This window comes from Melozone crissalis, unplaced genomic scaffold (assembly GCF_028551555.1).
Source record: "Melozone crissalis strain CALT ecotype California unplaced genomic scaffold, PUWL_Pcris_2 ptg000027l_1, whole genome shotgun sequence".
Lineage (NCBI taxonomy): Eukaryota > Metazoa > Chordata > Aves > Passeriformes > Passerellidae > Melozone > Melozone crissalis.
The window spans coordinates 65,139,602-65,155,847 of NW_026535805.1; the positions used below are offsets into that span (position 1 = coordinate 65,139,602).

Genomic DNA, 16,246 nt, shown 5'->3' on the forward strand with positions numbered 1-16,246 from the left:
CCAACTGGGTGTAACTCCATTCACTATTATCTCTGGGCCTGACCATCCAATCAGTTTTTTATCCAGCAAAGAATATACATCCACACCATGGGAAGGTAGTTTCTTCAAGGAGAATTTAATCCCTAAAACAAAGTTATAAGCAACTGAAAGCCTGCAGATAGAATCTTGTAATAGTTTAAGAAATGTTCAGTAACTGATAAAAACAGAGTGCTGACCTATTTTTTGATTGTCTTTTGCACAAGTTGTATTTCATAATTTATCAGTATATCATTTGGCTTTTTTAGTGACTCCCGTATTTGCCAGTGTTCCCAGTGACATGACAGTGGAGGTTGGCACAAACGTGCAGATCCCATGCAGTGCTCAAGGAGAGCCCGAGCCAGTCATTACATGGAATAAGGTACTAAATATTACATAATATGCATGTACTACATATTACATAATACATAGTTATTGCAAAAAGGCAGGGGCCTTTCCATCTCTTCATAATTAATTATTGAAAGTGCATATTGCCAAATTATTGCTTCCTATGGTATCTGAAAACATTACCTGAAGTCCAGTCAGTAAGTATTTAATACAGAGCACGCATATAGATACTAAACTTGAATTTTATATAGATAAATTTACATATGTAGTTATGCAAATTACAGTGCAGACCAGCTAAAATTCATAATGTACACCTTAAAAGGTCTGTATTTAGTGACAGTTCTGTGTGAATAGCCTACCAATATTTACACTTACAATGATATTATTGATATAAAACAATAAGAAATGGTGTATTGGAGCCATTTGCTACTGCTACATTGAGACCAACCAGGACAGGCTTTGGTAACTTTCTGGTAACCTCTTTGTGGCTTTGATTTCCATTCATGTAATAATTGCTATATCAAACCATAGAGTATTAGCAGAGTTACCAGTGAATTAATGAGTTGCTAATATTGATATTCAATTTTTGTGATTATATTCTTCTCTTCAATTAGTGAATATTGGAAATTTACTCTAATGAACCTTAAATAGCTTCTAAATATGTAGCACCTGAAGAACTGATATACGCAAAGCCCTTGAGATCTATTTCAGTTGGTTAATTTCGATAAAAATGAAATATGTATGTTCTCAAGTGGTGTTATCTTATTTTTGGGTCATAGATCTTATGTGGTAAATGCCTATTAAAATACTTTGATTTATAATACTGAGTAATTTTAGAAGTAAAGAAATATAATGTACATTTTAGAAGTACATGTGATTTTTCTATATAAGCTTATTTAAAACTGACTGTGAATTTGGCATACAAAATAAAAACATAAAACAAAAAATAAAAGCAGAAGAGAAAAAAATGACAAAAAATAATGTATGAAAATGAGTGTTTTTTGATTAAGTCAACTTTGGGATTTCCTGCAGGACGGAGTGCAGGTAACTGAGAGTGGCAAGTTCCATGTTAGTCCGGAGGGATTTCTCACCATTCGTGATGTCGGCACCGCCGATGAGGGGCGCTACGAGTGCGTGGCCAGGAACACCATAGGATACTCCTCTGTCAGTATGGTGCTAAGTGTAAATGGTAAGATACACGACTGAGTGTGACTTAGATTATTAGTTTTGTCCTAATTGTCTAACGTGTAAGGTGAAACAAAGTTGTCAGAATACTGAATTAGTTATTTTATTCATGTGTCTATTTTCCTCCCATGATTCTTTCTTTTTTGTCCCCATATTTTGCTAAGATGGTAATATCATAATAGGAATATCTCTAGGTGTTAAGCTCCAAAACCAGATATGCTTTGGGCTCAAGTTAATCTTTCAACTTTCTTCCTGAAATATTATTTAGAGCTTTTAGAATTTGCTAGTCAAATACCCAGTCTAAATTTTAGAAATAACTTGACTAATGTCTTCTGGCATCTTCAAAGGCACACTTACAGCAACAACTATTGCAAAACAGTTCAGGAACATCATACAGACCTCAAGAAGCTAAAAGAGAAAACAGAAAGAAAAGGAGAATATTTGATCTTGTTCTAATTATTTGAAAGTAACAATGGCAAATAATAGTTATCAATTATTACTATGTAATAAATGGCAATAAAGCAGCAAAAGAAGCTAAGGAGATGTATTTGCTACAAAGATTGATCCTAGTGCTTTTCTGACTCATTGACTAAACTGATTTTTCAGTTAAATTTTCATGGAAAATTAAAGAAATGGTATGATTTCTGTGTCTCAGTAGGGAATATGAGACAATATTTTTGTATCTTCAAAAGATTAGTATAGAACAGTAATTTTTGGGTATTTTGAAGATTAGTGTGAAGATATCTTCAATATATTGGATATTATTTTCCAGTGTTATTTGGGATGTTGTGTATTTTGTTTACTAAATTGATAAAAATGTATCTCTGACTTTTCTAATGTATTGTTTGCCATGGTATCAATAAAACTACGATGTTACCTGTCTTAGGTTGCTTTTAATAGACTTTTATATTTTCTTCTATGAAATATATTTTTTGAATAATCTGTGGAGATTATTCATGAGAGAAAAATTGTAGGGCTGGGAATCATTCAGTAATAAGTTTCCATCTACATGGAAAAGGAAGTCTATGAAAATCAGTTCATTTGGCTACTCTGGAGATGCATAGCACAAACCCGTTTTTGTTTAGGAAAGGTTAGCTAGTTCTCAAGTCACTAAGAGTGCTGAAAAATGAAACAATGAGATGAAATAAAACCCCAGTGGAAATGAGTTTTATTCACTTAGTGCAGGTGTAAATTGATCCTTCTCATCTGCTGAAATCAGCAAACTACAAAACTACTTATTAGCAGATTTGCAGTACATAATTGTAATATGGGTAATTTCTTTTAAACTATAGCATAAATAAACCTAAATTTAGTGAAACTACACTTAATTAATCTGCATTCCATCTGAAGCCATAAATGAAATTTCTCCTTCAGACTAGTGGGATATGAGATGCTGTTTTGCTGTGGGTGCTTTAAAAGCTGATGCTGTAAGAGGATCAAGGAGGACAAGTGGACAGATTTTAAGTACTGGTTAATTGCTGTGTAGATTGTATTTATAATGGCATAGCCAGAAATTACTAAAAACTTGCTTGCCATCATTTCTTTTAAACATTCTTTTATGAACATTTCTAAATCAAAAGACTTTCCTAAGATTGAGACCAAATAAAGGCAAGTGTATAGAAGCTGTGAACAGGTTTTGCTGACTCTGTTGGATAATATTTTAAAGATCCTTTCCTTGAGCCATTTTCTTCTGTCCTTTTCCATTGTTTTGTAAGAGTCATTCCCCCTCCCTGCCCAAATTTATGAAAAAGTATTGTGGGAGACTCTTACAAGGAGCTTTAACTTCTAACATTTATCAGTCTAAAAAAAGAACTGCTAGCAATAAATAATCTAAACAAAAATCAAGTACAGAAAAGTTAACATCTGACCAAGGTTTATAATTCAGCCCACGTATACCATTAATCAGAAAGATAGCCCTGCAAGTAAACACCAAGTTTACATCTAATGTAGACAGCACTACAGCAGGAGGGTAACCAGCCACTGGATTTCTAAAGACTGCAATTTTGCATTGTTTACATCATTCAAGGCATACAAACATGCTGAAACAACTGAAACTTAAGATTTAAACCTGTAAATGCCATTTCTTCCTAAAATAAGTAGCTTATCTGACAGTGTTTCTGTATGGTTGCTATTGAAAATGAAGCTGTCAAGCAAGTACAGCTGGTAATTAGGATGGATCAGGGACTACTGCCCTCAGGCAGTGTGGAAAGGGTCAGCTGATTTTGGATGCTGGGAATATATTGCCAAAAGCCTGAAACTGGCCTCAGGGCACAGAAAGGGGCTTCATCTGCAGCTATAGAGTTCCAGGGACTGTTTTATTTGATGGTATAGATGATTAAGTTTGATTAAGTGGGTCTAGACTATGAAACTCATGTAGAGACAATTTAAGCTGCCACTTAGGAAGGAATAATGAAAAGTTGCATAGGGAAAAAAAAAGAAATAATGCAAAGCTTCTAAACAACAGTTTTTATGTCAGATGATTTTGTACATCTGCCGATTCTATACCAGTATATTTGCTTTGGACTTTTTCCCTGCTTTACCCTTCTTCCTGTGTGACTTCTCCAATCTAAACACACTCTGGAAATTGTTAGCTGTTGCCCCTGGATCTGGTAGTTCTTAGTTTACACTGAAAGGAAGGTTATTAGTCCTACATAGTTTGTACAAACATCCAGCTGCAACAAAGCACTGTATAAAAAGGTCTACGCGTTACTGAGTTTCCAGTGTTGTATGCAGTCGTTAAATAGCATTTAAGCATGTGAGGTTTAATCTAGTATTAAAAAGATAATTGTAAAGTATATTGATAATTGTAAAATAGGAAACAAAATATTGTAAATAGATAATTGTAAAGTAGGAAAACAAGTAGTGATCTATATTAAAAAAATATTTACTGCCCTCTAAAATTAATCTGCGTTGCTTGTTATACTGAGACCAGGAGAAGAATAATGTTAATTTATGTCCATTCAATGATGTAAATTATGCTCATTATGTACCACTTGCAGCACATTCCTGTAAGCCCTTTAAGTTCTTACATTGAATTCAATACAAATTCAGAACTAGCTGAAATCAAAGGGGAAATCTGCATTGATTTCAGTGGTTATAGATCAGGCTTTTGATACCAACACCAGAAAAAAAACCCTTAATAATTAATTTTTGATTTGGACATCTGCATTTGAAATTGTAGGTCTAATTAAGGGACGGGTAAACACTGTATGCATTTATCTTTATCTTGGTTTTGAGTTATAAGCTAGATGACTTTTAAGCTTAGGTTAACTTCTGTTTTAAATTAATTTTTTTCTACTTTAATATGCCTTGATAGCATTCCAAAATGGTTAAGAATTTTATATTTGGATGAACTAAGACTTAAAGAACAAGGTTTACTTTGTAGAGCTGAAATGATGTCGTGTCTAGACTGTTTTATGGAAGTATCTTTTTGTGTGTGGCCATTTTTGAAATAACATGTGAATTCCTTTTTCTCTAGTTCCTAATGTCAGCCGAAATGGAGATCCTTTTGTACAAACGTCAATTGTGGAAGCAATTGCAACTGTTGACAGAGCAATAAATTCAACACGTACACATCTGTTTGACAGGTATCTTCTTTTTTTTTTTAATTGAGAAGTCAGAATTAGTTTTGTATATACTAGAAATAATGGGAGATTTATTAAACAAGAAAACATTTTGTCACTTAAAAGGCATTGTTAGTGTCTGGTTGTTTCTGAGAATACTAACAGTTTAACATGTAAGGATTCCTATTGTTCATACACTCCTGCTCATATCTCTGTTCACTGCAGCAGTTCTTCTGCCGAGATAATGTATATTAAAATGTTACTAAATATTTAATTACTACTAAATATTGAATTTTTTATTATTTTATTGAATTTTTTTCTTCTTGGTTTGCCTTCCATTTTGAGATGAGTAACCAAGGTATGTACTAATCATGTTGCTGAACATTTTTATGATATATGTAGTGTTGTTTTGTAACTCCTGTGTACACTTACTGTTTCTTTCCAAATTATCTACCAGTCGTCCTCGTTCTCCAAATGATTTGCTAGCCTTATTTCGATACCCAAGGGACCCATACACTGTTGAGCAAGCAAGAGCTGGGGAAATATTTGAAAGGACCTTACAGCTTATTCAAGATCATGTACAAGATGGTCTAATGGTTGACCTGAATGGAACAAGTCAGTATTCTTTCCTTTTTTTCCTGTTTTGACGTGTATTTGCCTTTTTAAGTCATTATACTTCAGGAGACATTAATTTGCTGAGGTTTGGTCCCAACTGCAGAACCATTACATTGAAATCATTGAAGTATTTGAGTTTGCAAATCTTTACCAAATTCCATCCTTGGTTTGCACATTGTTCACTATATAACTCTGAGCTCTCCGAGTGGAGTGTTTTTTCTAATACTGACATATTAGGAAAAAGTTCAGATTCTGATTCTTCTGCTGGCTGAACTTAGTATAAGTGCATAATGGAAGGGCATAATGTATCCTGTTTGTTAATTCTCTGTGTGTTTATTTATTAGAATCATTGCTCATAGCAGAGCAGACTTTTCTGTTGTGTGATAAAAATAAGCAGTGTTTTGTTCTGTTTCTTTAAGAAAAACCTTTTAATATCAGCGTGCCTTGGCAAGGAGAAAATATGACATAACAAGAAGGATTTGTATACCTTACAAACCAAGGTTTCTGCATGTACCACAATAGTATTCAAAGAATTATTTGCTACTTTGTAAATGAGTGTCAAACTAAGCTAATTGCTTTGTTTAACACTGACATGATGTAATGAGAAACACAGTTCTTGTTGCTTTTTATAACTAGCAAAAAAAAGTGTGATGTTTAATTTCTGCCTTTTAGGTATTGGATTCCAGTCAAACTCATGAAGTCCAGCTGGAGTACATACAGCTAATGTGTGTAGATATATGTGTGGATAGGCTTGAAACATAGGATTGAGACATTTGGAAATAATGATAGAGTTTTAGGAGAGCTTTTGAGACTTGAGACATAGCCAAAAACTACACTGACAATCTAGAGGAAATACTTTTACTCATTATATTCTTTTTGATGTTTATAATTGAGTATTTATTTTAACTTCTGAAAACTTTAGCCCTGGCCATGAACTATCAAGTATTTATAAGACCAAAGCAACAAGCTTTGTGGTGTACTGTCACATTTGCTAATGAAAGCAGCTTGTTACTCATTATTGGAGCTGAGTAGATAATTCTTGATGAATTGTTTACCACAAAACCTTACTCAAAATTCTTTGAAGGCTGATGTATTATAAGAGCCACCCTGTTTGGTTTGGTTCTCTGACTAGATGCATATGCAAGAATATTGAATATATATGCTATAAATATACAGTACTAGCAATATATAAAATGTGATGTGTGAGAACTGGTTGACTAGGATTCATAATAGTGAAACATCTAAGGTTTACCAAAAACTGGTATTAAAGCCTATGGATATTAGTTAATAAAAACAAAAGTAGGCAACTTTCGGTGATACTGGATTCTCTTTGCAACCAGATTTTACTTTTCAGACCTACAACATCCAAAGAAACCTGGCTTTTAGGGAAACTTGAATAATAAAGTAAATCTGTTTTCATTTAAATTGGCCAATACTCCAATTTTTAATACCAATTTTTGTCCTTATTTCATTTTATTTTGAAATACAGAGCCAAATGAAAGGAGTTATTTAGCACTTTAGTACTGAGAACAGTTGAGAAACATGATCGTTTCCCAGTCAGAGATTTATTTTTTTTGCAAAACCTTTGAATATCCTAAGGAAAGACTATACAGCCAAATTGTCCTTCACAGTGCCAGACTGTGTAACAAGGGGAATGGCCATTAATGGAAGTTCAGGTTAGATGTTAGGAAACAGTTTCTGTCTAGAAGACCAGTGCAGCACTGAAACAACTAATCCAGAAAGGTGGAGGAGTCTCAGACTTCTCAGTTTTTCAAGCTTGCTGGACCAGTTATACAGGTATCTAGTGCAGGAAACAGCTCTACTTCTAGCAGGAGCTTGGTCTGGATAAGAGGTCCCTTATAATCAATATTTCTATGACTCTATGAAACACCTTTCTTGCTTAAAAAAAAAAAAAAGGTAATATGTGAATTGATCTAGCCAGCTTCTAAGCACTGGAAATGCCCAGCACCCAGCCATTTAGAGAGTAGAGGCTTGGCATCAGAAAGCCAAAATCTAATCCATCATAAGACATTACATCCCACTTGAACTTCTAAAGAGAGAACCTGAGCCTTTTATTTTAAATTTGTACTGAAGGTCATTCCACCCAAAAGGTTCACAGTCGAGTTTTGCTCACAACTTGATTTCAGAAATGGGGGTGGCAATCAGGATAACCACAAATGTTTATTTGAATGAATAATTATCATAAGCAAACAACTCCATAATGAATGATGATAATTTAAACAGCAGTGTTATTATAAATAAGATATGTTTTCTGGGCGTAGTTCTAGAATTAAACTGCCCCGGTAGCCAGGATATGTTAATATGCTATCTATCAATTCTATCCTCAAAGTGTGTATTTTGCTGCATTACCCAGTGGCACTTAAAATTTTAGCTCTGTGGTTTGTTTTTCTTTTTTCCTAGTATGGAATATTCCATAAAATAGTTTCTGTACGTCTACACGAGCATGTTAGTTTTGCCTAATGCAAGCACTAAATCTCTGATATATTTGCTTTGACTTGCAAGCCATGTGGAGTACTCATAGCCTGAGGCTGAGAAAACAGCTTACCTGACTGAGCAACCTTGAGCAACCCAGTCCCTTTCAAGGCAAAGACAAGGATGGGCTTTAGGTAGTTTGTTTGCAATTGCCCTGCATTGTGGAATTTGGCAGAGAGCCAGTTGTGCCTAGCACATGTTTATGTGTTGGATTTAGATGAAGACCATTGTCTTTGCAGGCACACTGGGACTGGACTCAGGACTAAAAGTAACATTTCCCAACTGTGTGCAATTGACCGATACCGACCCCTTGCAAAACTGCATTCAGTTCATATTTTTGAGTGCTTGCCATCATGCTGGGAACTCCTGAAGCCTGTGGGAGCACAGTACCCCTCTACACTCACTCATTTCCTTCTTTCTTTTTGCCTTTATACTGTTTGTTTGGTTTTATTCCTGACTGCAAGCTTTCCAAATCAAGATCCTTGGGGGTGTATGATGGTTTCTAGTTAGTGAAATGTACATCTACACTGCCAAATACTCCACCTCCTGGACTTTTTCCTGGATCCTGGAACCTTGTTCATCCACGCTCTATATCCATTAGTCACTCATGGTGTGCCTTTTGCTTTGGACTAGCGGCTCCTTTTTGAAGTTGTCCCCCCTTACTTCCCTTGGCATGATTTGCGATAGGGTCTTGAACAATGTGAATTCTTTTCAACTTAAATGAAAAATCAGGTCCAGGCCCACATTCAGTCTAGGGGTACAAAGTAAAGATTTTCTGAAGAAAGCCTACTGGATACAGTTGGTATGCTTACTCAGCAGCAAAAATTTTACTTTACTGAGACATTTCTCTTGATCCACACAAGTTGATAATGTAGATGTAGCCAGAATTTTCCCCCTGAAATTAAATTCAAATCTTACTAAGTAAAAATCACTTTTACAATGATTCCTAATAGGCAGCAAGGAGAAGACACAGGCTGACTTTTCTACTATTTGCAGTCAGCCAACACGGTACTGGGACCTGAAGACCTTATGGTCTTCAGTCCCTCCACAGGCCATCATACCACAACAGAGATCATGCAGTACATAACCTTAGTTAGAGGTTCTAAAAACATAACTCAAATGAATTACAGTATATATATTTTGTAGGTATTACTTTTCTATGAACTGAGAAAAAAATACAGGAAAATGATAAGTATGTTTTAGTCCCAGAGGTGAATGGTGTGGATTGCAGAGGGAATCTGTGCCAAATGCTACACAAACACTACTTTTGTATAGAAATTCGTCCAGGATAATGTGAATATGAGTTATTCCACAACATTTGTCCTAGAGATCATTCCACATTTAGCTCTATTGCTGGTGGTATTTTACTTTTTCATTGATTTTTGTTTCTTAAAATCTGCAACTTTCACTGTAATAAAGCAAAACAAAATAGTTTTACTCAGTGAATAAGCAAGCCTCAAAAGCTAAAGTCCTGAAGTGCATTTAAGTGTTACTGACATTTTTAAAATGCTTTTAGTAATATGAGAAAAATGTTCTACTTGTCTCAATATGAGGCTTTTCTTTCTGAAAATATCTCTGCTTTCCTAAGTGACCAAATAAGTAGTGAGCTCCTCTTGTGATCATTTTGTAAAAGTTGCACTTGAATTGGCATTTTAGAAAGTTTCTTCCTGACATAGTGGTTGTGAAGTTGTTCAAATGGCCTAATACTCACATATGCATATATGATTATTGCTATCCTTATCTAAAAATAGGGATGTTTAATCTGGTGGGAAATGTAAATAAAATAAAAAACAAAATAGCATTTCAAATACATTCATGATCTGTGGGGGGACTATGAGTCTAAGAATTCTCTGATAGTTTTCTTTCTCTGTTTTCTCTTTCAGGTTATCACTATAATGACCTTGTATCCCCACAGTACTTGAATCTGATAGCCAATCTGTCAGGCTGTACAGCCCATCGACGAGTGAACAACTGCTCTGATATGTGCTTCCACCAGAAGTACAGGACACACGATGGAACATGCAACAACCTTCAGCATCCCATGTGGGGCGCTTCTCTGACAGCTTTTGAACGTCTGTTAAAGTCAGTCTATGATAATGGATTTAATTTGCCTCGGGGAATTGAACCCAGACGACTCTCCAATGGCTACCCGCTCCCAATGCCTCGCTTGGTTTCAACTACTCTGATCGGCACAGAAACCATAACTCCTGACGACCAGTACACTCACATGCTCATGCAGTGGGGTCAGTTTCTTGACCATGACCTTGACCTCACCGTGGCTGCGCTGAGTGAGGCCAGGTTTTCAGATGGTCAGCATTGCAGTTCTGTTTGTACAAATGATCCTCCGTGCTTTTCAATCATGATACCACCAAACGATCCCAGAGTTAGAAATGGCGCGCGCTGCATGTTCTTCGTACGCTCCAGCCCAGTTTGTGGAAGCGGCATGACATCTCTCCTGATGAATTCTGTGTACCCACGAGAACAGATCAACCAGCTGACTTCGTACATTGATGCGTCCAATGTGTACGGCAGTTCGGACCATGAAGCACTAGAAATCAGAGACTTGGCAAGTCAAAGGGGTCTTCTGAGGCAGGGCATTGTACAGAGGTCTGGCAAGCCCCTTCTTCCATTTGCCACTGGCCCACCAACAGAATGTATGAGAGATGAGAATGAGAGCCCAATACCCTGCTTTTTAGCTGGTGATCAGCGCTCTAACGAACAGTTGGGTCTTACCAGCATCCACACATTGTGGTTTAGAGAGCACAACAGAATTGCCACAGAGCTACTGCAACTCAATCCTCACTGGGACGGTGACACAATATATCATGAAACACGCAAAATTGTTGGTGCAGAAATGCAACACATAACATTTAGCCACTGGCTCCCTAAGATCTTTGGAGAGGTAGGCATGAAGATGCTTGGCGAATATAAGGGTTATGATCCCAGTGTTAATTCTGGCATAACTAATGAGTTTGCAACTGCCGCTTTTAGGTTTGGTCACACACTCATTAATCCTTTTCTGTATCGACTGGATGAAAACTTTGAACCTATTCCACAAGGCCATCTACCTCTTCACAAGGCATTCTTCTCTCCATTTCGGATTGTAAATGAAGGAGGCATTGATCCACTTCTAAGGGGATTTTTTGGTGTTGCTGGTAAGATGCGTGTCCCCTCACAATTACTCAATACAGAATTAACAGAAAGACTCTTCTCCATGGCACGTACTGTGGCTTTAGATCTGGCAGCTATGAATATTCAGAGAGGCAGAGATCATGGAATTCCTCCCTACCATGATTTTAGAGTTTACTGTAATCTTTCTTCAGCTCAGACTTTTGAAGATCTGAAAAATGAAATTAAGAATCCTGAAATCAGGGAGAAACTTAGCAGGTGAGCCTGAGGTGAAGAAAAAGTCAATTATCTAAATGTGCATGCAAAAGCCTTATCTGAATGTCTTATCTAGAAAAAGATACTTGCTAAGACTTAATGGGATTTTTAAGAAGCTTCCATCAGTACCAGAAAATAGATGTTAACAATTTCCACATTCAGATAATTTCTCTACTTCTGCATCTCTATGAACAGTAGGAATATATACAGTGTATATACAGTAATACATACTGCATGTGTTCATGAAATTATTAATTTGAAATGCCTAGCTTTGTAAATGCTGTTAAATATGAGTGCTATTTCAGTGTAAGGTCATATTAAATGCCAACTTCAGGCAAGTATTTAGATGTTCAATTCCATTAATTCTGTACAGTGAAACAATTGTCAGGATTGTCCACTGTACTATCATGTGGACATCCTTCACTACCAGTAATCAGTTCTTCTTTTAGAGATTCAGTGTTTGAAAGTCTACATCTACCTGCCACCCCTAGCTTATTTGCTCAAAATTAAAGACAGAGAATTAGTCTCAGCTTTAGTAATATAAAAACAGTGTACAGAAAGAGTGCACAGAGGCACAGGAAAGACAAACTATAAAAAAAAAACATTTCTAAGAAATCAGAACAAAGCTGCTAGGAGAAAATAAATTGCAGGCTAGACACGCAGACCCACCTGGTGTGTACAACCTGTGTTGCAGGATTTCTTGTGTATACACTCACAGCTTGTTCACAAAAGATGTAGTGCTATCACTACATTTTTTCCTGTGAATTATTTGTATCTCTTAGCTTCACCATGTACTGATTATTTTGTTAATATAAAATATTTGTTATTCAGTATTTGTATTTCTCAATTTATAGGTTGTATGGCTCCCCACTGAACATAGACCTATTTCCTGCCCTGATGGTGGAAGACTTAGTTCCAGGGAGTCGACTGGGGCCAACTTTGATGTGTCTGTTAAGCACACAGTTCAGGCGTATTCGGGATGGAGACAGGTACATTAAAATACCATGTAAACCAAAATGAATTTTAACTTAAGGATGCTTAATAACAGTTGCAATATCATGTTTCCAAAACAGTGTTTTATCTTCATTTATGATTTTAAAATATATGTGAAAAATGAAGAATACATGTTTAAAACATGGCTAGAAGCCATGATTCCTTATTAATTCTGTTACTTTTTGTGGTGAATGTCATACTGACCCCCAAAAACACAACAGCCAGCACATGTTGAGTTTCCTTTTGCCAGGTATTCAAGTCACTTGCCTTTTTGAAAGAGTGCATGATGCTTCTCTTATTGTTATTATTTTATTGACAAAGAAATTGTGGTTGTTACTTAAGCATAGGTTGGAACAGTATTTCTATATATAACCCCTATGCATACTACAATGCAAGCAGTCTGAACAGTAAGCAGTTAGAATCAGTAACTCAAGAAATTTTCTTTTCCATTTAAAGCTTTCTTTTTATGGTAATGCATTATTTATATTTGCTATTGATAACAGGCTTTTAGCCCTTTATGTATGAAAAACGAACTATTTGAAACCATACTGTTTACTTCTTGAATATAATTAATTAACTGAGCATGTATGAGAAAGTCCCTGAATCAATATAGTCATGAAAATAGTTTAAAAGAAAAAAAAAATCACTAGTGAATTAAATCATCTCACTTATCTTTATAGTCAAGTAGAAATAGATTAACTGTTCTTCTAATCTCAGCAATTCCATCAAAAGGTTTTCATGACCATAAGGAGGTTGCCTAAAGAAAGAAAGTATGGTCATTTAAGTTTCTTACTTAAAAGAACCCTTAACTTCATAGTCTGGTGCCATTTTAGATGTCCAGAAATACTCAAGTCATCAAAATGAGAATAGAAGAGAAATCAAATAATTCCTTGAAGATTTCATCCCTTTCAGAGTGTCAGCATGACACCATCTAGTGCTGAAGTGACACCAGGAACTAAGATTTTTGCATTTGGATCGGTCCCTTGATAGAATGTTCAGAACAGGATTTATGAGATAATTCATTTCTTTCTGAACACAGTATTGAAATATCTTTGAAAAGCTGCCACTTATTTCTTTTCACTAGCAGACTTGTCTTTTCTGTGAGATTACAGGTTATGGTATGAAAACCCAGGTGTGTTCACGCCTGCTCAGCTCACTCAGATCAAGCAGACATCTCTTGCCAGAGTTTTGTGTGACAATGGTGACAACATAACCAGGGTACAACATGATGTCTTTAAGGTGGCTGAATTCCCTCATGGATATAGTAGCTGTGAAGATATTCCTAAACTGGACCTCAGAATGTGGCAAGATTGCTGTGAAGGTCTGTATAGAGGTGGATTTGGGGGCAGTGAAGTGTATGTAGTTTGTTAAGTGTCTCCTTTATTTTAAGAAGATATTTTACTATTTTGGGGGTTTTGTTAAGATATTACAAATTCTAATCTGAAACATAGCCCCTGTTAAGTGGGAAGTCATTCCATATACTATATTAAATAACCACTTCATAAAAATGACACTGATTTGGGCTTTACAAGGTGTAGATAATTGTTTACTTGTTTTTTTCTTTTGTGGACAAACATTCTTGTTCGTTGCCAATTCCTTCAAAAGTTAGGAGCATGGGGTAATTTTTTTTTCCTGAAAAATAAGCTTTTTTTCTTCTAAAATAGGATTTGTTTAGCTGCATGGAGGACAGGACACTGCTTGGTGGCCTGTTTGTTGGCTTCTATCTCACAGATTTTCTGCGTGGCCTCTCTTCAGCCATCGTCACATCAGAATTCTCTGCAACTGTTACATAGTTAGAATCCATTCCCAAGAGAATCTTCTGGATCGTGCAGAATGATTTTCAGTAGCATCAACAACAAAATGCTTCAGAGGACAATGACCTCTCTTTCTTGAGATCTCCTTGACAATGTTGTTATCATTTTCTTTGGACAAAATTCAAATGGCATGCCCAGGCTGTAAAAGTATATTCAAGAATTTTGGGAACTCTTACTATTGAGAAATTGCTGTCAAACAAATTCCTAGTATGAAGAGCCTTGCTCTTATTTCAGAGGATAAGGGTAGTATTAGTTGATATTATTAGAATCTGATCATTTCCCTAATATGTTTCAGTACTAAGACCTTGTAGATTTGCTGATGAAAGGTACCCAGATCTGTGTTCTTCATCTTTTCTACTGCTGATTCTCTTGAGTTTACTACTGCTGAGTAGGATATTCAATATTCTGTTGAAAGAAATGCATGTATAAAGAACTGGTGGATTTCATTTTTGAAAGAAGTCATAATCTTCCACTAGTGTCTTATCTATTTAACTCTTTTGGTAAAATATAATTGTCCACAATGACAAAATTCTTTTGCGATACAGCTCAGAATTTAATGCAGAAGGTAAAAGTTAAACTGATAGAGGATGTCTCTTCAGTCTGCTACAGATACAGGAAATACTGAGGGAGGATTTACAGTCATGTAACTGTACCATGAGAACAAACTCAGATATCACTAATAATTAAAAAGGTAGATGGAGATTTATTATTCAAATTTACTGCATAACTTAGCTTTTAAACTGATTACTGTATTGTCTTATCCAGTTAACAAGTCTTTAAAATAATCACTCTCTAAGGAAATTCTTCCTTGAAGACTGTTCAAAATGTCAGTTGTCAGTGTGAAACTAACAGAAATAAATACTTTCAATTTCAATAAGATCTCATACAGTATTCCCCATATACAATATCCTTCAGGCCTTACTCTAATTTTTACAGCTTTTTTTTTTGGTAAGTTACTTGGGTTTTTTGAAACAATGTTTAAAAAACAGGTTTGCCATTCCCAAATTAATGATAATAGTTTCTAAAAAGCTAGACATTGTTGACACACTGGAATTTTAATACAAAGTCTTCCAGAATCTATTCAAAATTTCCCTGGCATATGCCAGAAACATTGGGAGAAAATCAATTATCACTCTTTAAATGCTTTACGATAAATAAAGCACATTCTTCAAATTCAGGATAAGTTCTCTTTGCCATGGTTCATGAAGCTTGACAGACAGTTTCACAAATACATATTTTATATTGATTTGTAAAAAAGATAAAGCTGTTCTGAGAAATTATGTGTTGATTCTCTAAATGTTATATTATCACTGAGCCCTTTAGAACAGATATTATCTTTGGAAAGTCTTTAGAGTATTCTTGTGTTCAACAACCCAGTTTGCACTTTCATTTAAGAAAGTTGCTACCAGAGAATACCACTGGATGCAGCACAGTTAGACAACTGTCCAGCAAAAGAAAGGGTAAATAAGTACTGTTTTATAAAAATAATTCCTATTTATATCCCCTTTTTCTGAACTGCTGAAGCCTTGCAGGGGTTAATGAAGAGAAAGTGAAGTGTGCGTGGCTTGAACTGCTTTTTTGCACGGATGAATGATGGTGACGTTTTCTGTGGAATCCAGTTTAAGCAGCTGATATAAAAAAATTCCTTCCTTCCGTAGCCACTGTTCCTCTGAGGTGGGGCGTACACTCAGGAACAGCATTTTGAGTTGAATACATTAAGAGAGTTTGTTTATTTAAGTTTATTATTGTTCATTATTTAAAAGGAAAAAAAAAATAAATCCCTCTCCAGATTTAAAATGCTTCTAATGATTTTAAAATTAAAATTATCCTAAGTTT

At 35.5% G+C, this 16,246-nt stretch overlaps 1 protein-coding gene across 1 annotated transcript in view; it reads left to right on the forward strand.

Moving 5' to 3' along the window:
- PXDN (peroxidasin) overlaps positions 1-16,246 on the forward strand; it is an 83,351-nt gene that overhangs the window by 54,029 nt on the left and 13,076 nt on the right. The window contains exons 13-19 of the mRNA XM_054279337.1: positions 285-397; positions 1,396-1,552; positions 5,027-5,135; positions 5,569-5,726; positions 10,103-11,606; positions 12,458-12,592; positions 13,709-13,917. Coding sequence (XP_054135312.1) covers positions 285-397; positions 1,396-1,552; positions 5,027-5,135; positions 5,569-5,726; positions 10,103-11,606; positions 12,458-12,592; positions 13,709-13,917 — 2,385 coding nt within the window. The remainder of the gene's footprint in view (positions 1-284; positions 398-1,395; positions 1,553-5,026; positions 5,136-5,568; positions 5,727-10,102; positions 11,607-12,457; positions 12,593-13,708; positions 13,918-16,246) is intronic.